We start from the raw sequence: 24,588 nt of genomic DNA, 5'->3' as shown, positions 1-24,588 counted from the left end.
CTCTTCAAAAATGTATGGTCACATGATCAATTTATTCTATGGTTCCCTAGAAACAAGAGGTGGCACAAATCGCCCTGCTTTCCCCTATGTGTCTGCTATGCACAGTAAGGGTTTCATGTTTACTATGTACGGTGTTTTATAAAACATAGAAAGTAATTATGGCGTTTAATTAGTTTCAGAACTTGCGCACATAAAAACCAAGATTACATTAAACGCTATAGGTAATTATTTTACTATACTAAATGTTTTCATATTGTGCTTTAATAATCCATAAAAGTTTAAAATACAGCACTACCTGCAATGTATCTAAACTACTTAGTACATTAATTAAGTCCATCTTGCAGTACGACAGTGGAGAATACCTTAAACTTTCCAAGTGTCCATGGTAACATTCGATCAATGTCTGAATCGTTTAACGTCCTGTTTTACAGAAATTAATTTGGATGTTAAACGGGGGTCTTTAAATCAAACATAAAATAATTTGTTGTATGAGTCTGTCTTTTGGGGGGCGTCATGGGGGTGCAGTGGTTTGCACTGTTGCCTCACACCTCTGGGACCCGGGTTCGAGTCTCCGCCGGGGTTACATATGTGTGGAGTCTGTCTCTTGTACACTTTTTATAGACTGAAAAACTTGGCATTATTTGTAGACTGTCTTCATTGGAGTGTGCTGTCTTGTACTTTGTTAGTTGTGGAAGACAATGAAATGGATTGTACTGATCTCCCCAAATGCAGTGGATGACTTTGTGTCCAACTCTACCGTCAAATGTAGCTGCGGCACCAGTTACCAAAATAACTGACAAACCATATTCCATTTCTAACTCTCTTTATAAGGGCTCAATGGTAATGCTTCTGTGAGACAGGAAATTGAGTCAGGATTGGAAGACATCCACGTAATCTTCTATGGTACACTTTGGGTTCTGGTAGATGCTCGTGTCCTTCAGGAAGACACCAGTAAAGAAATAAATAGCTGCTCCTAAGGATGGAACACAAAAAGTGTTACAACTTTATATGATATGAGGGCTGAAGTACAAATAATTTAGCTGTCAGTTGTGGTGATGAGACATTACTGTCTCCCAGTGCTCTTCACCTTCACTGTCCCCAGCCGGTTGGTGGGCTGAAAGCCTCCAACACTCTGGCCAAATGGACCAGAAATCCATCAGGCTTCTTTTAGATGAGAGATTATGGCAGTTCAACTAATAAGTTGAATTTAGATAAAATTTCATTGTCATTCTTCATCTTGGAGATATGTACTGTTTGTGGTGGTATCTGTTTTTGACCAGAATCCAGAACAGGATGAATTCCAAAGCAGTTTGAAATATTTGGAAATAAATGAAAATCTGCTGAGAATCAGCACAGCCGCAAATAAATTTGCAATAGGAGATGGTACCAGCAAGTCATGGCCTGTCCTCTCATGGCTGTGGAAACTTGTGAACCTGCAAGAAAAGAAAGTAAAATTAAGAAAAGACCTTCTGTTTGCTTTCAGGTAAATGAAGAAGGGGTCATCAGAGCAATGGACCCTAACCCTAGTTCTCAAACAGGTCTTCATTAATGCTCCTAAGCTTCAGAAGTATCAGGGTCCTCTAGGAAGTCATGGTCCAGTTGGTCTGAAATAGAACATTTAATTTAAGGACTCTATTGACTTCCGGCCTTCGTTACCACTCTGCTTTTAGCATTGCTCAGTGACATTAACTATCATGTCAGCTGATGTTGTCGCTAATTCTTTGCGAAACAGCTTTGGTCCAAGTTGTGGGAACCTACATGAAATATCAAATTTAATTGACCTGGATGGATAATGATGAGCAAGTCTGTATGCACATGGTGCTGTGCAAGATTGGGACAGGGGAGGTGGAGGGGGGAATGTACATAGGCTGGACATATGTTATGTGCATTATACATAAATTATTCATAGACATGCGTGTGAAATGTGTGTATTAACGTATACATACAGATACACATATCAGCATGTCTCCAAAGATGAGATAGTATCTAACTGAGGTAGTGAAATGGAGCTGAATAGTGCATACATCACAAATGGAAGATTCTAGACTTCTGTGCTGCTTATGGATGTTCCAATGAAAGAAATGATAAAACTAAACATCAATAATAATAAAAAAAATCAATAATAAAAATCAATGGTGTACGTGCATGCACCACCCGTGGAAGCTATGAGAGTATATGAGAGTATAAATGCAGCCCCTAAGATCAAATGTGTCACAATGGCAAGACAAGGCCATTCGTTTCGAAGGCTCCTTCCAATGCAGCCTAGAAATGCATTATTCTCTTGCCAAGATCCCAAGATTCATTGCGCGAACCTTTGAAAGGCTACATAGCCTGCGACCTTCGAAGGATGCAGCCCCCCCTGCATTCACACACAGCTCCACTTTCCCTCTGCGCAATGAATCTTGGGCAGCGTCTTGGGCTGGGACACCACCCTCTGCACCTACTCTGTTCAGTGAGTGGTGGGAGCAGAGCGTTCAGTCCGCATAACAGCCAATCAGTAGTATTGGGGCAGCGTGTGGCTCAGTGGGCTAAGCCTGTGTCCTTGTAATCAGAAGGTTGTAGGTTTGAACCCAGCCTCAGCACGTCTGCTGCTCCTTGAGCAGCTTAACCCCCAGCTCCCTGGGCGCCACTACGGATGGCAGCCCTTCGCAGTCACTAGACAAAGAGCAAGTTGAGGGAGGTGTTAAGATAATTTTCCCTATAGGGGGATCAATAAAGTATCAATTAATATCACATATATGTATTATTTGATCCTCCTTTGTATTAATTTTAATTTGATCATCTTGCCATTGTCACACAGGGGTTTGGTTCATTTTTGTTTCTGAACCCACTGAATTCAGATAATTTGTTTTGACTGTAAATTGTTCTTTATTCAAACTTAAATCTTTATTAAACTTATATACACAATACAAATATAGATACAAAAGCACACAGCCACGTGGAAATTACACGAATGCAAAAAAAAAATAAAAAAGCTGTACTGTCCTGGAATACTGGGATGTACTGGAAGCCCTACGCTGACTCTTCATAAAAAGTTACAGGATGGATGGATATTTTTGATGTTCCAAGATTAAGAACTGCTCCAAAATTCTGCAGATGTACAGTCGTCACCTCTGGTTGATTATTTATTTATTTATCCGTTTGTCGTCTGGTCATTTTCGATAACTTTAGATGTAACTTGCATCTACAGCCAGCCCTCGTGCATTCGCGCGTCGTGATTCGCGAATTCACAGATCTGCGAAAATTTAATTGGAACCAAACTTATTTGCATCCGCAATTTTTTTTCTCACATCTGCGAAATTCTCGAAAAATCCTACAGAAGTGTTTGTTTAATTTTCACAGTAATTTACAAGTGTTCGTGCTTTTAAGTGTAAAATTGATAAGAAAAAAATTAGTTAATGAAGATTCTACTGTGTTTTTGGGTAAAGTCCATATAAATCAGTAAAAAAATCCCTTAAAAAACGTGGCTTTCTTGTGAAAACATTACTTTTATGTACATACCATACTGCACCTTTAAAAAATGCGAATCCAATTTCCAAAGTTTATTCCCTTTGGAACGCTAATGGTTATGTAAATATTAGAATATTAGCTGAAGGGGGAGTCTCTGAGGAGCTGCAACTCCTCGTGTACGCTATGCAGTCATTTTCATACTGTATGTTCACCGTACTGCACAGCTAACGCATAATCAACATTATCTTAAATCAATATTCACCATTGGTAAGTACCCATGCTACAGTTTTTTATTACATATTTTTAATGTGTGTATGTATTTTGGTCCTCTCTCTCTTTTCCATGGTTAGTGCGCACATAGTATTTTTACAGCTTATTATTTTTATATTTGAGATATGGATATAGATACCTATGTACTGTAAATACATGGTTAATATATGATTAATGTGACACTTACTGACACTTACAGTCTCTGTGCACCGGTTGGGGCAGCTTCGAATCCCTTCCTGCAGGTGGCTTCCCCCCCCATGGTTTTCTTCATGTTCTATGCCTTTGATCAGTAAAATAATTTTAATCTAAACAGATACACAGCTGACATTTAATTAACGTAAAACTAGAGTAAAATGTTAAGAGTGTACACTACTGTCTAGTCGTCACATAATGTTTGCTCGTCTTAGTGAGAGCACACCGAGCGTGATCCATGCAATTTCTCTCCGTCAGACAGGATGTAAGTGTTCTGTCCATCTCATTTTCACTTCCATTGGCTGTAAGAGCTTTGGGTGTCCTTTGGTTATGTGCCATATAGGTTTGGCACAGATCCCCCCCCCCCCCCCCTTTTTCGGAACATACAAGTGTGCTGTGCGATTGCTGTTATTCTCCATTTTCAATTTGACTTTGTGCAAGCTCAGCATTCCTGCAAGACTAGGTCTAGGAGGTAGGGCGTCAACTCAAGTGAGCCCCGAAGAGCAACCTAAGACTATTTGCTGTGTTAACGGTGCTCCCACCTATCTGTGTCAAACGGACCTGCCACATCCATCGTCACTTATTTCCAGGGCTCAGCTGCAAATGTTGCCGGCTGAGGATGAGCAGGAGAGGGCTTGACACTTTTGTGAGAAGGCTGACACAGCTGACAGGAAGGGATTATTTGTTTGACTTGTGTATCCATCCGTGGCTTGCGGTATAATTCGGGCCGGCGTTGCTCGGTACCCCGCTGACCCTTGTGACCAGAGAACACTGTCACAGTGAGTTGTGATCCCCTGGAAATGGGACAGCCTTTCACATACACTTCATGTGACATCCGGTAGAAGGACGGCAGCCATGGTAAAGCATGCAGTACAGAGCAGGAGCAAGCCTTCCTCTCTGCCCCCTACTCCGTGGCCGTGTCTGAATGCGGGGGCTGCGTCCGTCAAAGGCTGCATTCGAAGTCCAAATGCTTCACAGTAGCACGACAAGGCTGTTCCATTTCAAATGCTCTTTCATATGTGCTCTAGAAATGCGTTCTACTGGATCCTACTCTATGGATATCTGGATCCCGAGATTCAAAGCGCAGAGGTAAAGTGGGTCATGTCCTGGCTACTTGAGGGTAATGATGGGAACAGCTGGTGATGGCCAGACCATCCCATTTGACAACGTTTTCTGTTCGACCTTCAGAGAACGCAACGGTCAAAGGCTACGCCTTACTAGAACACATCCTTCGAAGGATGCAGCCCCTAAATTCAGACACAGCTCATCTCTCCCTTATCTGACGTAACGACACAATATTTTTGAACTAGTACAGATGGAAAAAATGCCAAAAAAATCTTTAATTAGACTACTAGAAACATACATGACGTGCTGTCCCATCTCGTTTGTACATCTTGTTTTAAGCGTTTTTGAGGCATTTGCTGTTCAATGTGTATCTTCCAAGCGAATATACGCAAGTGTCGAAAGCTGAAAATTCTCCACAATGTTTCTCCCATTGGCAATATTACTCGCATTGTCTTGCACAGTCACGTGCTATTTGTTTGGTGAGATTTTTCCAATGAATGCTACTCCCATCTCTCAAAACTTTGTTTTTTTCAAAGATCTCAAATCGCTGTGCAACTAGTTGCTGGTAAAAGCATGAAATACTTCTAGGTTCGTCAACCTGTTTTCACGCTCCTCGTACTATGAAGGATATGCGCATGACGTCACAGTAGGCGGAAGTCACTCCTCTAGTAGCAAAACAATGGAATGGCAGCATTAATGTTCAGCTTGAATGCCGCAAAAACACATCTAAAACAGGAAAGTGCTGTTGTGTGATTGTACAAATAGCTTTTGTACAATCTTTTTAGATCCTGCCAAAAACTAAATAAGAAACAAACGTGGATCGGTCACGTATGGCCGATACACGATCTGTCAATTAGGTCTCTACTTTAAATAATATTACCGGTGTTGTTGTCTCAATAAATTCCATAATCCATCCATCTTTTCAACATTGTACAGTATAGCCTACCCTGGTCAATGTCACAGGAAATATTAATATAATTTTTTTTTTCTGAGATGTGTTTAGGTTTGGGGATTGAGAAGGAGGTTGTTCTGGTAATATCTTACCTTATCATGCTCTTGCGTCCTAGTACTTCTGTTGCTACACATGCGTTCAGTTTTACCATTCCCTTAATATCTTTTTTATCTCTTGAGGGAGAACGGTTTGGATTGGTGACAATGCAGTGTATTTTGATGATGTAGGCCTAGTATTGCTTATTGGTCACAGAGCAGTTTTGGCCCTAACCTTTATCAGACTGAAAACCTTGAGATACCAAATAAATTTAGCACATTTGCAGCTAAGCCCTGGAAATAAACACGCCAGTTTATGTATTTGGATCTCTCTGGCAGATTAAAACACAAAGGGACGCGTTAAAGTCCACAGCTGTTTAATTAATTATGATGCCGAAGGAATGCGCATGAAGTTTAATACTTTCCTTACGCTGATTTTGAAGAAAATGGCACCTTCTAAACTCTGCTTTCACACTTCTGGACCTGCGCCCCACTTGCATGTGCGTAATTTGTCTGAATCGTAATATAATGATTGCCGTTATCAGTCATTCCCCTGGCTGACACTATCCCCGATGACACACTGGACTAATCGTCGGCTGACAGTTCGGCACCGTTCACTTCCAGCGGAAGCTGTCAGTGACAGCCAAGATCTGCTTGTTTTTTTCCTTGGCTCCAGTCGTTACGGAATGCTGGACTGCGACGGACACGCATCCAGAAAGGTGTCAGACGGCAACGGACACATTTACATGGGGGTGGAGCTGCTATTCAGGGTCGTAAGTTTAGTAATGTAGTATAGCTACGTGTTTGTATTACATTTACAGAACTTTAAGCGATTAAACATTAAATTATGAAACATCACTAAGCTGTATAGGGCACAGCCTCAGCCGAAGGAAATGCGACTCCGTTCAAAGACAGCCTTACCCTGTTTTTCTTGGCTTTGCCCCCGAATCTTGAAAGGAAACGAAAATATGATGGATCGCGCGTGAAACGCGTGACTGGCGGCTTCTGTCTCATTCCTACAGCTAAGCGTCCCACATTAATTGCCTCACGAGCATGTAATTAATATCCAGTTATGATATAATCAAAACACAGACTATTGGATTTGCCTCCTGCAAAAATTAGACTATAGCGTGTCAACGTTCTGCGTATGATTTGCTTCGACAATTTGCAACCAGATGTTTCATTAAAAATGTTTCGAAACACACAGTAGGCAGTTCATTTTTACATCTTCACGTTTTCTAGTAATGTCAGGGGTCTTTACTACACTGCTATTAGTATTAATGGGCAGAATTTATAAGGGGAAAACATGAAGGTTTGGCATTAAAATCTTCCCCTTTAATTTAGATGACATGCTGCTATAGGTGACTTGACATAAATGGATGCTATTCTAAGACCAGAATCCTGGTGCTGACATATATACAATTGAAACCATGTTGTTACAGTGGTATTACCCCATTCAGCATCATGATAAATCAGACTTCGGTGCTACAGCCTACAATCGCATTCCTGAGTGAGATTACGCTCTCGAGCCTTGAGCCCGACACCCTAAATCACCGCTCTCTGCTCGGAAAGAGACGGATCCGTCGGCGGGGCAGACGTGTGGGGCTTGTAATAGCCTGAAAGCAGGCTCCGTCAAATCCATATGTATGATTTTTTTAATCAACGCTGACTTCCGACTGCAGCATTCTCTCTAAATGGAGCTGGGCATTTGATGATCAGTGTCTCTCACTCTGCTAAATCACCTTCCTCTTCCTCTTATTAGTGTGAAGTACCTCTCCCCCAGGATGTGTGCAGCAGCAGTGAAGCAGCAAAAAAGCCATTTCAGACATCTGACCTCTGGTTCTTCTGGGCCGTAAACCAGATATTCTCATTTTTAGACAGATCACCAGGTCAGACCTGCATCTCCGTAGATCCTGTGGACATGGGTCTTCATGCAGAACCTTCTGCATCAGGCTCATTTCCAACTAGGAGGTAAGACCAATAGCATGTTTATGTACGTAAGTTGAATTGGTGGATGGAAGGGAAACAATTGCTTGTCATGGTTGGTCTGGAGTAGATGCAAATTCAGCTAAACTGCAAGTTATTGGGCTGCTTAGCCTTTTCATAAAGTCCAGATTGGCTTTCTCACCTTTCATCAATCATAATAAGATCTATTAATACCCTCCAGCATCCAACCACCTCCAGCTAAGATCATGAAACGGAGGAGGCTGAATGGACAGGGTCCCCGAAGTTTGGGAGCCCCCTGTTGGCCACAAACAGTCACTACACTAGGGGAGGGCTCAAAGTGACTCTTTCAGTGCATCCCCAGGGACAATAAACACCACTACAGTGTGTACTATTGTACACCATTACAATGCTTTTACAGCCATTTTTACAGTGAGGGCTACTTGTTTCAACTGAAAAGCGATTGTTTTGAAGATCCACCTGTTGATCCCGATTTGCCTTCATAGGTTCAGCACTAGGGATGCCGTTTTCCGGCAGAAGTGAACATTAGCTCTAAACATCGATGCCCTCTGGCTTGCTTCCACGCAGGACTGTACTTCCTGTTTGTGAAATGTCTTTGCGTCACCCCCCCCCCCCCCCCCAATTCATTAATGAGGATGGAAGACTGGATAAGAATTGGAGTGTTTACAGCCGCCATTAATCTCGCCTGTCAAATCTTTAAGGGGCTCCCCGGGGGTAGATTACACAGCAAGCTAAAATTTGCCTTGCATGCAACAGAACAACATCTCTGCGTCTGTTTTTTCAGTTTTAAATTAACCGTCCACCGCAGTGTGCTCCTTGGAAGTGCTTTCGAAGATCCGCGCACAAACAGAAAATGCAATCGCGCATTCTGCGGTTATAAATAATCCCATCGGCGAACCTCAAAAGACGCTTAAGAACCTAGTTTTAATGTTTGGGGAAAACATGGGTTTGTGTAACTTTTCCATTCGGAAACAACAGTTTCATGTTATATTTTTTTTCAATCGCTTTCCAACTTTAAGTCCAGATGAAAGAACCTCCGATATGGTTTGAAATAATTAATCCCCTACTGCCAGTCTGACACCTTTTTAAATCAATCCAGAGTTTCTCCCTACAGGGGCTACGACTGGCCTTAATGTATTGTTTTTCAAGAGAAGATGTGTTTACATAAAGACTATTATGCACAAAGCAATCCGATGGGTATGCAGAAGCTGTGTTTTTATGGCTTTGGATTTTGTTGCGAGTTGCGTGGGGGGTGCCCACTTTGCTGGGGGGGGCTCACATTAAAAGGCGGGATGCTGGCGGCTCAGAAGCACATGCCGATCGGGCTGCTTTCAGACGGCACGTCTCTCGACCTCTCTGAAATGAAAAAGGCATGTGGTTGGTCTTCTTACAGCTAAATAACAATGTTTTATTTCCAGATGAAAACCCATCCTCTTTGGAAGGTTTCTGACTTCAGGAACCCTCAAGCTCATGTGGTTCCTCTTCTCTCTCTGCTCACCATCTTTCGGGGGGTCCCAGCTCTGCGGAAATACAGACCCTTAGCTACTCCCTGCCAGTTCTTACCGTTCCCCCCGCGCTGCCCGTTAATCAGCTGGGACTCACGGCGGAGACGTGAACAAGGTTGAACTCCCACCTTCTGCTTTACACTGTTCTGCGGCCCGTCCAACATTCTCCTTTTATTACTCTGGCAAGCAAGTCTTAAATCTCAATTTGGGCCGACACACACGTGCAGGAGAGACGTAGCCGTTAGACGAATGTGGACAGAGAGCTCCACATTTATTGAAGGATGTTTAAAAAAAAAAATCAGGGAAGCTGGTGGGGTTGCGATTTTTAAATGCACACGATAATTATTCATCTGTCGTGGTTGGAAATGAAGAAGATGCTTCTGGAATGGATAGATCTCATTCCCTGTGAGGCAGTAAATCCTGTGCCGCTGGAGCAAAGGCACACATAGCTAAGGTTGACAGGGGTTGACTTGGAGCAGCAGCTGTCCTGCTTAAGGATCCTTATGTGGCAGAACCAGGTATGAACTGGCCGACCTACAGAATGATTTAAGGCACGTGTTAGCGAATAGGATACACGTTGGCTGGAGATGTTCTGTCCTCCACGCGAGATCAGTTGTCTTTGTGGGCAGTGTTCCCCAACCCACTCCTTGAGGACCCACAGACGGTCCACATTTTTGTTCCTTCCAGGAGGTGGGAGGGAGCAAAAAAGAGTGGACTGTCTGGCAGAGAGCTTGGAGGGAGCGAAAACATGGGCCGCCTGCAGGTCCCAGAGGAGACGGTTAGGAAACACTGTCCTTGTGAGATAATCCTTTCATAATACTCACCATCTCAAAGGTCATCTGAGGAACCTGGTTGCGTTTAACGAATGCAGACATATCTTCTTCTTGTTCGGCATTGTGACGGGGGGCTCCAAAATTGTTCTTTGAGGTAAACCGACTAACAGACAGGAACCACCTTTCATCAGCCCTGCAGCAGCGGCGAGGACATCAATCGCTTACATCCAGGCGCCAAAGATGACAGGACAGGCTGCTCGCCTGATTAACTCACGCATATTAATCTGGATGAAGTCGTCTTAACTTGGCTACTAAATTATAGGAAGAATATAACAGAGGACTGAGAGGGAGACGTGTTCTATTTCCTTGCATTTTTTAACAGTGACTGGTATAGTCTCTTTGTTTACATGCACGTCCATCATGAAATCAAGAGTTATTGTTTAGATTAAAGGTAAACAGTGCAAGCAGAGAGATATTTTTCAACGGCTGATCTGATAGGGAGGGGTAGAGTTAGTTGGGAACGGGGGGGGGGGGGGGGTGGCATGTGATTCAGTGAGTCGTCTGTAATTGTGTGTGAACGGGAGTTTTGCATCTCATTTCTTTATATAGAAATGTTTTTTTTTTTCTTCTTATTGTCAAGTGCTATTTTTATGTTTTCATGTTTTCTTTTAATGGAAAGTAACTATTTTCCCAGTACGTCTCACCCCATATCGTTATTCACTCTGAGTCTAAAGTAAGAGAAAAAAAACAAACACTATTTCTATGGTAATTTTTATTTGCCCTACTGTCAAAAATAGGTAACAAAGCATATGAAGGTTCTGCAGGGCCTGGAAATAAGCCTTGACGTAAATCGGAGGCGTGTGATGATGATGATGGTGATGATGGTGAAAGTTCGGGGAATGAGCTGTCCTGCCGCATGTTAGCAAATCGCAGGCGATGCATGTTTGGGCTGCGCTAGGTGTGAGGCTTTGCAGTCCGAGTTAGCCGGAGGATATCCTACAGCGCACTCATATATTGCTGATGGTGAACATTCTCATCCCCCCCGATCGACACACGTCAGCTTACAGAAATTCCCTACATTCCATAGCAAAAGCTCCTTTTAAAAAAAAATATGGCGAGAGAATGTACCAAGTGACAGGACGTTGGGGGGGGGGGGGGTGCAATCTCGGTCACAAAGGATCCCTCAGCTGTGGGAAAGTACTTCACATGTCGTGGGGGGGCACGCGGCCTTTGGCCCCCGCCTGCCTGGCTTCCGGAAGAAAGCGCCCCCAGGACAATAAACATCCCCACGTTGTGGGACACCACGCTGGAGGTTTGGGAGGAAAAACACAGAGGGGGGAGCAGGACTCCGGGGAATTGGGCAGAACGGGAAGGCAAGTGTCGCCGTTCACCAGACCGGCCAGGAAGGCGTCCATCGTATTCAGAGATTAATACCGCGGCCATCCTGCATGTAATCACTTTCTTTTTTTTTCTCTCACTTTCGGGGCTTGCGGTTCAAGGTAAGCTAGGCTCCATAGGTCAGGGGGAGACTTGGCCATTTATAGGCGCCTCACACTTGAGCAGGGGGGGGGGGGGGTGAGGTTTACACTGGACTAGTTTAGGAGTTGTCTGAGAGGAAAACCGTGGATTAGATTCATATGAGGCAGAGAGGTGCTGAGATTTTAATGAGAAGCCTCAGCATTTAGCTTGAAGTGTTAACATATTTCTGCATGAGACGAACCATTTAACGCGACAAAGTCGGCGTGATTCGTCGCGTGGGAAATGCTGCTTAACCATTTGTAGGAAGCTTTATAACGGTAATAGGCAACGACTTTGATATTTAAGGATGAGTTAAATGTCAGTATTAAACTTTTCAGGTAGAGGGAGACAAAGCTGACCTTCTTTAGGTAATTTTTTTATTACTTTAAGCTTCACATTCACACAACACAGCAGGATATGAGAACACTTCGGGGGGGGGGGGGGGGATACGGACATAATGTCAGACAAAAAAATAAGGGGGAAAAGAGGGGGGCAATCTGCATTGTCTGGATCTTTAAAACGCCGAGCTCCAGCTGTGAGCGGAAATGTTTAGAAGAATCACTATTGATATTGATTGTTAAGATAATAATGCTGATGGTAATTGTGGAGAAGCAGTGTGGTAGGTTTGTCAATCCCGACATCAACACCAGGCCCTCGCTGTGAGGTGATTCCTCGCATCCAGCAGCCACTTCTTTGCAGTATTCAACTCTATGTAAAAATGTGCTGCAAATTTCCAGTCTGACAGTGTTTATCCTCGTTAGAAGTCGCCTGGATCCACAATCTTGTAAGATGCTGAATAAAGAGCAGGACCCACAGTAACTGTGTTGTTTATTTTTCTGGAACAGATGCACACGTGTTGGACTCCCCATGACTCCCAGATTCCCCGCCATGACTTTGCTCAGATTTCTGAGCCATGCCACTTGATGATGCCAGACATATCAGGTCACCATGACGTGACCCAGGTTTCCCCCGAACTTCCGCAGCCGAGAATCCCACGGGAGGGACCCGTATGCTGAAATGTATTTTCATTTAGTCCCTTTAACAACACGGTCGCCCCAGTTCCCTTGACAAGAATGTGTGGCAATTCATCACTACATCATTTGTACGGTATTGTGCAGGAATAAGGGGAAAGAGGAAGGAAAGATGTGTGTGATTTATTCATCTCCCACATCAGTCCATCCTGTTCCTTTTTCTTTGCAGGTTTGTGACTCTGTGGTCATGGAACCATCCGGACTCTGATGGTCATGGCTGATGATCGTCTGTGACGATGGTGGCGAAAGGCTTGAATGCTGGCATGCGCCCTGAAATGAACCTTTGGAAGACTTTTTGTTTGTTTGTTTGTTTTGCTGTTTTTATGTTTTCTTTCGTTTCGGTGATTTGGGCTCATTTGAAATCAATCAAACTGGAGTCTTTGGGACGACCAGAGAAAAAGCAGCTAACCTTGTGTATGTGTGTGTATCTCATGTGTATGTGTGTGTATCTCATGTGTATGTGTGTGTGTATCACATGTGTATGTGTGTGTATCTCATGTGTATGTGTGTGTATCTCATGTGTGTGTATCTCATGTGTGTGTATCTCATGTGTATGTGTGTGTATCTCATGTGTATGTGTGTGTATCACATGTGTATGTGTGTATCTCATGTGTGTGTATCTCATGTGTATGTGTGTGTATCTCATGTGTATGTGTGTGTATCTCATGTGTATGTGTGTGTATCACATGTGTGTGTATCTCATGTGTATGTGTGTGTATCTCATGTATGTGTATCTCACGTGTATGTGTGTGTATCACATGTGTATGTGTGTGTTTCTCATGTGTGTGTGTGTATCTCATGTGTGTGTATCTCACGTGTATGTGTGTGTATCTCATGTGTATGTGTGTGTATCTCATGTGTGTGTATCTCATGTGTGTGTATCTCATGTGTATGTGTGTGTATCTCATGTGTATGTGTGTGTATCTCATGTGTATGTGTGTGTATCATGTGCATGTGTGTGTATCTCATGTGTATGTGTGTGTATCATGTGTATGTGTGTGTGTATCATGTGTATGTGTGTGTATCGCATGTGTATGTGTGTATCTCATGTGTATGTGTGTGTATCTCATGTGTGTGTATCTCATGTGTATGTGTGTGTATCTCATGTGTATGTGTGTGTTCCTCAATGTCTGTCTTAGTCTTCTTTTTCTACGGGGAGGGAGATGATTGATTATGAACCACATTCTGCACGATGGAAAAGAATCTCTCATTTCTGGAAGCCTTGGGAGTGGAGAAAAGCCCGTCACTGACAAGCTGCAGTGATATACTTACTGTACATATATACGTCCGTGGATGCGGAGCCCGAGTTCAAGAGGGCTGGCTTCATCATTCAAGTGCCGCTCCAGGTGATGTGACGGGACCCGGTCGGGGCCTCCACTCTCCTCCGGACTCCTTCGGTACGCCACATCTCTGTCCTTCACCCCAGCAAATCCTTTCACGTCCTCCTCTCTATGCATTTACATTATTTTAAAATCGATGTCGAACTCTCACTAGAGGAAATCAAACAAATATCAAGCTAAGATTAGGGAGCGCCGTTGATGTCTGCTGATAATATTGTTGTTGGCCCGGACTCATGGAAACATGATTTGGTGAATGGGGCCAAACACAGTAATGTGGGAAAAGATGTGGACCGAGAGACATGGGAACCGGTCCAACACTGGTGTCAGTGTTACATTTAGTGGTATAAATGTTGGTAAATGGGATCCATTATCAGTATTGGATTTAATAATATAAGTAGTGACATTGGATTACATTTAATTGTGATCAGTAACAGTAATGACTTAAGATCTAATTGTATTAGTAATGTTACAGGATCTAACGGAATTGATAAAGGTTTCAAAGAAGGATGGCTGTATTCGCGTTATCGGTAATGGTGATGCCATTGGTTTTGGTGTTGGATCCAACAGTTCTCGGTAACAGTCAGTCAAATGCACAAAGCTTGTGTGCTCGCGCCCAAATCCTGCCTCAGAGTTAGGAAAAAGATGCTGGCCAGCTGGATCGATATTGCTCCCCTTCAGGAATAACGAATCGTAGAAGAAATTTGTGGTTTTCCAGTTTCGAAACACTCCTGTAATTATCGGTGAGGAAATAAATGCAATCTCACCGAAAGTGAAACGTAAAGGGAACTAGGCAGCTTGAGAGCCAGGTCGTTTCTTGAGATTAAGCACCATGTCAGGAAAGTGAAATTACATGCCGTGGGAAGTATGGCAGGATGACGAGTGATGGATTTTATTAGGGCGGTTGAGGGGAATATCAAATAAGGATGGCAGTGACCAGAGTGTCACGTGCTGAAGCTCTATACCCATGGGAGCTTCTTAATGCTGCACGAAATATGTAACATGATATGAACAGCGATGTTTATACACAGATACCCTCAGCTATTCCCCACTGACCTTTGAACCCCAACCAGAATAAAGATGCCGGTCGTCGCGCCCAGTGGCCAGATGGTGATGATGATACTATTTACATCCGAGACGTGTCGATTTGCTCGATGTGTCGTCTCTCCCTGGTCTCCGGTCAGCCGCCCTGCCGTTTTTGCCCCTCTTAGATTGTTTGTTAGCACATTTGTTTGGGTGGAAACCTCAGGATTTCAGGAGGCCTGACGGCCTCACCAGGCAGCATGTTCTGTGCTGCTGTCCAGGAAAAGTAATCAATCTCCGATAAGCAGGCTAACAAGGCTAGAGAAGTGGTGTTCTTTTATTTGTACTTGGCTGCAGCCCTGCCCCCCCCCCCCCCCCCCCCCCCCCCCATTGATGTGATGACGCAAGTGAGACCCTGACCTATTACCAAGCAGTGCTTTAATATCACAGGCCACTAGAACAGGCTGAATTAGATTTTGAAGGGTTTAGCCTGCCCTTGTTGCCATGCTAATCGGAGCTCTCCATGTGAGCTCCATTCCCGCCATCCCCGCAGGTCATTTCCTGATCTGTTAGCTCACTGCCGTCTTCGCTGAGGAACAATGGAAAAAACACACTTGGATGAAAGCAGACCTGTGTTTTAATTTTTATTTGTTAATGTCTCATCACTCAGGGATTCAGTAAATGAAAGTTGCTTCTGTTGGTGCGTCTGTCCCTGGAAGGTGAGAGACTGCATTCCGCTAACACAGTGGTTCACAGACTCAGTCCTCGGGCCTCGCTGCCCAGCTTGTTTTCCTGCTATCCCTGCCCCACACACAAGTCCCAGCTGTCTTTCAGCTTCTGACTGACTGAACACACCTGATCCAGGTAATCAGCAGTGTGTAGGGCAGGGATAGTTGGAAAACAAGCAGGGCAGTGGGTCCCGAGGACCGAGTTTGAGAACCACTGCACTAACATGATGAGGTCGCACCAACTCAAGCGGGACGCCTGTACGGCATCAGACATTATTAGTCGCTCCACAGATGCACAGATGACAAGGTGGCTGTCAGTTAACATGCATGGATGAGGAGCACGTGGCTTTTCAGAGAAAAAAGGAGTAGGTAATGTGAGATTAAAACTGAAGGATTTTTCCAGACCACATTCTCGGCTGAGTAGATGATCAGGTATTTTGCTAGCACTCTTGAATTTCTTTCGAAAGGAGTTAGATCACCTGGGATGGTTAGTAATGGGGCTTATCGATCAGCTGTCAGGAAGTCCTGCTACATATTTGGGCTGGAGGAAGTGAATACATTTGACCAAGTCGTAGTTAACAATGAATTTTGTTGTGAAAAATGAATTTGTGATACGTGATATGAAAGTTTCATGATTAAGTGACCAGTCTGCTGTGAGAAATTAGAAGTTCTGATATTAAAGCACTGAGTATGTATTCCAGGCCAACTAGACATTGATTTGGGCTGATTTTCATAATGAATTTGCTGAATGATCCCATATGAGATTCAGGACTTCTCTGCTTTTTTTCCCCGCATCATTTACTGTATGCAAACATTACATCTAAAACCATTTCCATGTGAATCTCGTAATCTTCATGCCAGCACGGCGTAATTAATTAGCTAGTTAGTCAAACCGATTAATTAATAGACGTTTTTTGGATGTGGCAGATGCTAAATGAGGTACACGGCTCTTTAGATAATGAGACACTCTTGCTTATTCTGCAGAAGCGTTCATCAAGGGTTCTCCTATCGTTCACCTATCATAAACAAGACCCTCCCCCCCACATGTCCAATTATGAAACAATAAAAGAAAACTGAAATGTCCCTTGGTTCATGTTTGATTAAAGCTCTGTTTTGAGAGATCTAGATCAGTCTAGGTGTCCGCTGTGCACTTTGCTTTGTGCCGGACTGTGGTCCGTTATCCTCATCCTTTCTGATAAGCTGTTATCGTTCTCAGCCGGTCCCTTGTTCTGGTCTTGTTCGAATGTGTTGGCTTTAGAGGAATTCACCAAAAGCACACTCAGTCCGCTCCCTGCAGAGCCCTGGGGCTGAAAAGCGTGGATCCGCGGAAAAGCACATTCATTTTAGAACTATAATTAATGCATGGAAATGATCAATGGCAGAAAACATGACAAATTATATTACGGTGTTTACATTCTGTCCCACGCATCCAAGGCTCTTTATTTTTGCCTCTTTTGTCTGGTGAGCAGCTCTGCAGACTCAGATTGGTCCAGGCTTCCAAATTGCGAAAGCATAGATGGAAAAAATATAGACATTCCCCGTGACAACAGAAAGTAGCAGTGGCTGCTAATCATTGGTACCTGAAATTGTGAGAGAACTTTTCAGTAAGCTTTACCTAGAACCATGGCTGTCTCCCTGACCATGCAGGGTAGAGAATAGAAGATTAGGAATTACCCAAGTCCATCCATCCACTTTCTTGTCCTATTCGGTGTCACAGGGGTCTGGAGCCTATCCCAGAGGCTACAGGCACAAGGCAGGGGGAACAAGTCAGGATGGGACACCAACCCTTTGCAGGGCACACTCAAAAATGTGGGCAATTGACTTCAGCATGTTTTAGACTGGGGGGGGGGGGGTTCAATGCACAGTAATCATCTGTTACGTTTACTTGTTTTATGGGAAATGTTCAAAATATAAATTATTTAGGTTCTGATCCGCTTGGTCAAGGATACAGGAGAGTTGAGCTCTCTTTGAACCTGCCCAAATGCCCATGTGGTTTTTAACCCCTGCACTACCAGGCTGAACTACATCAAACTGTTACCCTGGTTTACATAGATGACAGTCAATACAACTGAGGTATCATACCTGAATTTTTGTCTTATCAAAAACTGTATAATAAATTTACCCATTAAAAAGGTGTCATATTTCGACAGAAAGCTGCTCGTGTTTATCAATTCTTAGACACGCACTTTGCACCTGCTTTAAATTACGGTTCCCATGTAAGTCAAGTGAAGCGTGGAGAGCATGAAAATGAAACATAATGAAAATATATAAAAATATAGTAAAGTAAACAGAATGCATGGATGATGGATTGTCTGTAAAAATCTTGTAAGTCTGGTGTGTGCCTGGTTTCGGAGAGGTCACCACAGACGTTCGGTGTCCTGCAGGGCATGGCGTGCAGGTTCCCATACTGGAACCCAGTACCGGCTGCCGGTCTCGGTGTTTGCTGCACGGATTATGCATGACAGTTTGAACAAGGTCTTAAAACTCCTCTTCTTATCAGTCCATCTGTCCTGTTTCCATAGCTACTTATCCAGTGAGTCACGGCGAGTCTGTACACAGCAGAGAGATGCTATCAAAGGGAACAGGGTGCCAGCGCGGCACAGGGCACACACACACACACACACACACACACACACATGCAAATGTCGCACACACACCCACACACAGTCGTGTAATCATATCTTTTTGGGGACCACTCATTCATTTCTATGGGAAAATTGCTAATGCTAACTATGACACCCTTAACGAGTACCTGCCCTAACCATAACCACAAGTAAACAAGTAAATACTTCCTTTCCTTTCTATAATGTTAGCATGCCCAGGGTGGGGGGAGACAGGGGTTGCGCAGCCAGTTGACCTTGCACCCCCAAAATTGTTTTTCTCCTACTCCTGCGGAATTTTTGGTTCCTCTCCTCTGTTTTCTTTCTTTCTTTCTTTCTTTCTTTCTTTCTTTCTTTCTTTCTTTCTTTCTTAAGTATGTCAGTATCACACAGGTTTGCCGTCATCGTCCCCTCTCGCACCCGAGCCCAGCTTGTACGGAAATACTGTACAGTTTACTCAGCGTTCCTGTGCTGACTGGTGATGGCGGGTGTTGTGTGTCTGTTAGCCCCCCCATCCTGATAGGAGATGGGGGAGACTTTGGCAGGAATCCCGTGGTTTTGTGCCTGTTAGCCAAGCCCCTGTTTGCTGCTGTATATGTTTATGTGTTTGGAGGTACGGAGCAGCGCTTGATGGCAGCCAATTACGTACCTTAAAGCGTCCATTACAGCCGAGCGCCTCCTCTCGTCACAGGCACGGAGCATTGTCACCGCGTCTTCAGAGGTGCTGCTTCAAAAGACCGCTTAATTCGGCTCTGTGGGGAGAAAATCCATAATGACTTCTTTGTTCTCTGTTGAAAATGAATATATTTGTGGAAATTGCGGCAGAGACTCCCTCCGAAACAGAGCTTGTGCTACTATACTCTGGAAAAAAACTAAAAATTAAGGCTTTGAAATGGGGGAAAAAAAAACCTCCCAAGGTCCGGCTGATTCCAGCTCCTGCGCTTTTAGTAGCATTAGCAATAACACATTCTGCTCCCCGCCGGAAGCCGGGACGCGGAAGAGACGAAGCGAGTCCATCGATGCCGACGCAATACGGCACGGCCTGTTTTGCTAGCACCTTCTTTATATAAATATCACTAATTAATCTCCTAATTTCTATAACATCCATACTAAATCACCATCAGAATAATCACATGGAATATTGCTCTTATTTTGAGTCAAGCAATGACAAAAAAGATAAAGAACAAAAGACTAAAAATACAGTATTTTCAACCAAAAATAAAAAAATCCTATCAGGGCTGTATATAGTGTCCATCTATCTTCTAGCCACTTCATATGGTCAGGGTCGGGGGTGGGGGAGGGGGGCAGGAGCCTATTTCAGGCTGTATAGAGTGTATAAAGGTTTATTATCGTCTGTCTGTGTCCAACTGCTAATTTATTTTTGGAATTTATGTGGGGGGGGGGGGGGGGGGTTGGTTGTCAAACACTTCTAGGTGCCCCATCGCGAGAGGGCTTCTTGTCAGTCCTGTCACCCTGGGATAGGTTCTTAACCGCCAAATCGTACTTTTATTTCCATTATCTTATTTTAAAATAATTTAGGGTGTCCTCGCACAAACTGACATGCAGGGCCTTCGTGATAAAAGGCTACAAGCTAGCAGCAGCGCTGACATTCGCCAAAGGTCAGCTGATGAAATGCCTGCGGGGGGTGAGTGAACAGAAACCAGCGCTGGTGGGGTTAATGTTGCCCGCTACTAAAATTTCAAAGAGAAGCTCTCGAATATTAGGCTTAGATGTAGCTACATGTGTGCGTATTCATGAATGAACTGCACTTTGCATTGATGATTGAACGCTGATTGATATGTTAACGTGCCGGCGAAAAAGGACGTTATTACCGTTAGATATGGGAGCAGAAACCTGCAGAACGGCAGCAGCAGATTGTATTCTCATTGTTAGCCAGTGAACTGTGAGATGAAATGAAGCTGACGAGCAAAAAGAAAGCCAGCTTTGCCCCTCGTAATTAAAAAAAGCTGACACGAGCAGACTATGAAACTTTTCCACGCTTGCGGCCATCTTTGTTTACAGGGGCATTGTGGGAAAAAAAACAACGCACACAGCCTGTTTGGATCTGTGTATGTTGTGATTCCATACGCTGTGCGTGTATGCGTGTGTGTTTGTGAGATAAAATTAATCAACAAATACAGATTTGATAAAATGTTCCATGGAACCTGAAGCCATAAAGTGTCTCTGTAATGTTCATGAACCTTTTTCTTCTATAATAACATGAATTGCAGTCAGTAAAGATCACAGTTGGTTTAAGGATTAAATAAAACATTTCAGAGCTTTTTGTTGCATGTTTTCTGTCATTACGGTGCAGCGACACGAATGTCAACATCCCAGCATTCCCTTGTCGACAGAATCATCCGGAACATATGCCGCATTTTGTATAGGATCCCCGCATGGTCTCATTAAGCTGGGTCACTGTCTCCCACGGCCGAGTAAACAGCCCTGTTATGCCCCTGGAACATGACTATACCACAGAACTCATGTGTAATGACAGCCAGCTACAGTTCAAAGTGTTCGAAGACAAGCCTCTTGTCGCGGGTGCTGTTCATTACACTATGTACATTTTGTCCTGCACTGTTCATAAGGAGACAAAAATGTGAAAGTAACACAGTCCAGGAAACAAATCTTATTTTCTGAATGATAAACATTGCTGAACGAATAACATCCTTTATTTTAATTTTTTTTTATTTGACAAAAACATAAAAAATGATAATTATCATTCTCAAAAGTCTTGTTTTTCCAGAGGATAGATATAAATAAATAAATTGAATTGAATTGAATTGAATGTCCTCTGGGAAAAAGTCTAGAATTATGAGGGCCTCCTTTGAGAAAACGCTGATCTTGAATGTTGGCATCGTTGTTAAAACATCTGTTCTATTCGTCTCATTTCAGGAATGGACTGAAGCGGACTGGAGTGGTCCTGGACCGGATTGGACCAGCCTGGACCGGACTGGAGCAGCAATGGACTGGATTAGACCAGCCTGGACTGGACAGGAGCAGCCTGGACAGGACTGGAGTGACCTGGACCAGACTAGAGCAGCCCAGACTAGGCATCCAGCTGCTCTTCCCCTGTGATGTGTGACTCACATCCACCACAGCGAAACATTAAGCTCCCCGCATATTAGCATCCCACAGCTGCATTACTGCTCACACCATCCAGTAGTAATTACTTTCCTGGAAACAGTCCGAAATCAGCCTCCTGTCCACAAGGATGGACACAGCTACCGTGGCGGTGATTAGGGACTACATAACAATACATAATATCATGGGATGTGGCGCGTGCTGCTTCTGGGGGAACGGGGATTTGTGCTTTCAATTACAGCAAAGGAATGCAGATGTGGATAATGCCGGTTGAATTACCTTTTTCGGTAAATGGCCATAATTTGAACCAGTACCCTAATTTGCTGGCTTAATAAATGACTAAGGCATTGGGTTTGATGTGAAGATATCAGCCAAAGAGGCTTTGTGATGGATTCTCAGTGCAGGCCTTCAGAGGCAGGCCTGGTCAAAAGTTTATCTTGCAGGATGATCATCAGCCAGAGAAGGGTGTGTAGATCACCGGACACCTGAATGCCACCATGAGGCCCGGCCCTCGGGGACCCACACAGTCTGCGTTTGTATTCCCTCCCAGCTCCTGGCAGCAAAAATATGGACTGTCTGGCAGGGAGCTGGGAGGAAGCAAAATGTGGACTATCTGTGGGTCCCCACGGACCGGGTTGGGAAACACTGACATGGATTAATCAGAGAGCATGTGGCTTCAAAGGTCATTTACCACATTACTATGACTTTGCCTGTTTTTTTGCCCTGTTAGGGTCCACAGGCACAGTGCACAGTAGGTACGCCGGTCCTGTTAGCGAATGGCAGTCGAACCTGGTGGAGATTGGACAGTGGTGGAGCTCATTGGCTTAGGAATCTGTCAATCACCTGTCGGGGCCCCTGAGCGAGGCCCTTAACCCCAGCTGGTCCCGGAGTGCTGGATGCAGGCTGATCCTCTGCTCTGACCATACATCTGAAAACTATGGAGTGTCGCCCACAGTCAGCTCAGTTCTATTTCAGCGCTGTGAGAGAGAAGCCAGGACAGATCAGTCAGCATTGTGAAGATTTGCACGATGCCCCGGCACTTGTACCACTGTCCTCTGGGTTTTTCACTTTTCTTCTACCTGCACATTAGCTGAAGTCCCTCATACAGTAAGAGCTCTTCTCAATCAGAGCCCATTCCCTCCTCCGTACAGGTATAATTTTCAAAGTTCTCAAAACTGTCCTTTCAAGACGTGTGCCGTGACTGAAAGCTCAGGGTCCCTGAACAGCGGCACCTTTTTAATTATTAAAATGTGTTATTTCGGTCCCTTTCGTACGTGCCTTTGCTAACGTAGTCACTGGTCGCCGGCCCCTCCCCCCCAAGTCCCCGAAAAGTGAGTGTGACACCGTACCGTATCTAACGCGAAGCAGCCGCGCTGGAGCACTCGGAGGCGGCGGGCAGCGGTGCAGAGACACGGAGACGCGCATCGCACCGCCGCTGGCTCTGTGGCGCTGCGCATTCATCATCATTTATTCAGCGCAGCGACCGGCCGCCGCTATTTTAAGCCCGACAATTTTTGAAATAATAACCGGGCGATTTTGCAGAAAATCCTCCGTTATGAATTTCCAAATATGAGCATGTACATATGCGGTATAATTCCCAATGTAAAAATAAATGACTCAATCCTTAAAGCATTTTTTCATGTTGTAACCGTGCCTAAGTTCCATCTTAATACGCGCAAATTGTGTAACGTATTTGAGTTGTTAAACCATCTGATTTATAATTTGTAACGGGCGGCATGGCGAGTCAGTAGTGGGCGCTGTTGCCCAACCCCTACCTGGGTGAGGGTCTTAATCGCGCCCCTGTAGAGTTTGCTTCTTCCCCCCGTGCTGTGTCTACAGTGCTGGTCACCCTTATGACCCCGTCCAGGGTAAGTGGTCAGAAGATAGATGGACATTTTAAAATATCAAACATTACTTTTTCATAATATTAAATTGCACCAAAGAAAAAAGACATGTAGCTTAATGTGATGTGCGGGATACATTCCTGGAAGATGGATAGATCCATTCGCAAAAATGTAATTTTAAATGACGGAAAAGTCATTACATTAAAACAAAGCAAAGTCACAACCTAATGTAATCTTAACGATTTTGTTTAATTATGCAGAATAATTTAATCTAATCCGTGTTTCCCTTTTTAGTCTTGTTTTTGCTTTGTCATTGGGAGAAATTTTAATTATCTGTATGTTTCTTGCTAACCCGTGTCCCTGCGTGGTGTCAGATGTGTAGTCGGTGTCCATCTTACCTGAAGATTGTGTAATATTCATTACGCTGTTCTAAAGCCAGCATCCTATCTGGGGTGAGACCTCACCCTGAGCACAATGCTGATTGGGACTCGATCCAGGCCCTTCTGTAGCCCTGAGCAGATAGAAATTGGATGAGTGAATGGATCGTTAGGCAAAGCATTTTAGAGAATAAATGCATTGAGAATTTTGTTTATGGATTTACTTATTTAAGTTGACTGTGCAGGGGGGGCATCCTGTTCTGGGTGTAGCCCTGCCTTCTGCTGCCTGAGACAAGCTCCAGGCCCTCAGGGACCTACACGTGGATATATGGATGGATGGATGGATGGATGATTGATGGATGAATGGATGGATGGATGGATGATTGATGGATGGATGTGATTGATGGATGGATGATTGATGGATGGATAGACAGATGATGGATGGATGGATGGATGACTTTAAATGTAGCAATAAGAGGGACTGCTGTTGTACCTTTGAGAAAAGCACTGAACCAACCTGTTCCAGTAGATGACGCTATATAAATGTGTAAAAAGAGCATGTTTCCTTGGGAAAAAACTTTTAGTTCGGCAACTGAGTGTTAGTAAGTGTTGTGCCATTATTATGGGATGTATGCAAATAGCCCTGCATGTGCTTCACTTTTAATCAAGCAACCATAACCCAAAAGGAATGCTTGCCATTTATCAGCACTGTATACAGACGATTGGATCAGTCAGGGTGCTCTCTTCTAGAAGTTCCTGTGGAGGATTAGGATAGGACCCTATTTCGTGGGGGGGTTCCCTGGGTCTGTTCAAATCTATTTCCTATTTGTCAAGCTTTG

The 24,588-nt window shown here is 44.0% G+C and overlaps 1 protein-coding gene and 2 long non-coding RNA genes across 4 annotated transcripts; 1 reads left to right on the top strand and 2 right to left on the bottom strand.

Moving 5' to 3' along the window:
• Nucleotides 1-902: 902 nt before the first annotated feature.
• Nucleotides 903-6,214, bottom strand: LOC125720807 (uncharacterized). The gene is made up of 3 exons (XR_007385580.1): nt 6,022-6,214; nt 1,388-1,433; nt 903-973 (listed from the first exon to the last, which is right to left on the bottom strand). It is a non-coding gene; the product is annotated as an uncharacterized LOC125720807 (long non-coding RNA).
• Nucleotides 6,215-7,573: 1,359 nt separating this feature from the next.
• Nucleotides 7,574-22,790, top strand: LOC125720800 (uncharacterized). Of its 2 annotated transcripts, XM_048996681.1 has the most exons (5): nt 7,574-7,935; nt 9,348-9,952; nt 10,122-10,361; nt 12,926-14,153; nt 21,340-22,790. In XM_048996681.1, the coding sequence occupies exon 4, from the start codon at nt 12,993-12,995 to the stop codon at nt 13,893-13,895; it is 903 nt and encodes a 300-aa protein (XP_048852638.1). In that variant the 5' UTR covers nt 7,574-7,935; nt 9,348-9,952; nt 10,122-10,361; nt 12,926-12,992; the 3' UTR covers nt 13,896-14,153; nt 21,340-22,790. The 2 variants fall into 2 exon arrangements, with proteins under 2 accessions (XP_048852638.1, XP_048852637.1); XM_048996680.1 differs by lacking the exons at nt 7,574-7,935; nt 9,348-9,952; nt 10,122-10,361 and adding exons at nt 10,758-11,706; nt 12,064-12,093 and having other exon boundaries at nt 12,571-14,153.
• On the bottom strand, nt 17,259-20,453 carry LOC125720804 (uncharacterized). Its single transcript, XR_007385576.1, has 3 exons — nt 20,277-20,453; nt 19,094-19,196; nt 17,259-18,393 (listed from the first exon to the last, which is right to left on the bottom strand). It is a non-coding gene; the product is annotated as an uncharacterized LOC125720804 (long non-coding RNA).
• Nucleotides 22,791-24,588: the final 1,798 nt, after the last annotated feature.

Source organism: Brienomyrus brachyistius, chromosome 25 (assembly GCF_023856365.1).
Source record: "Brienomyrus brachyistius isolate T26 chromosome 25, BBRACH_0.4, whole genome shotgun sequence".
In the NCBI taxonomy this organism is placed as follows: Eukaryota; Metazoa; Chordata; class Actinopteri; order Osteoglossiformes; family Mormyridae; genus Brienomyrus; species Brienomyrus brachyistius.
The sequence above is the reverse complement of the archived record's forward strand: the minus strand, read 5'-3'. Positions and strand labels throughout refer to the sequence as shown.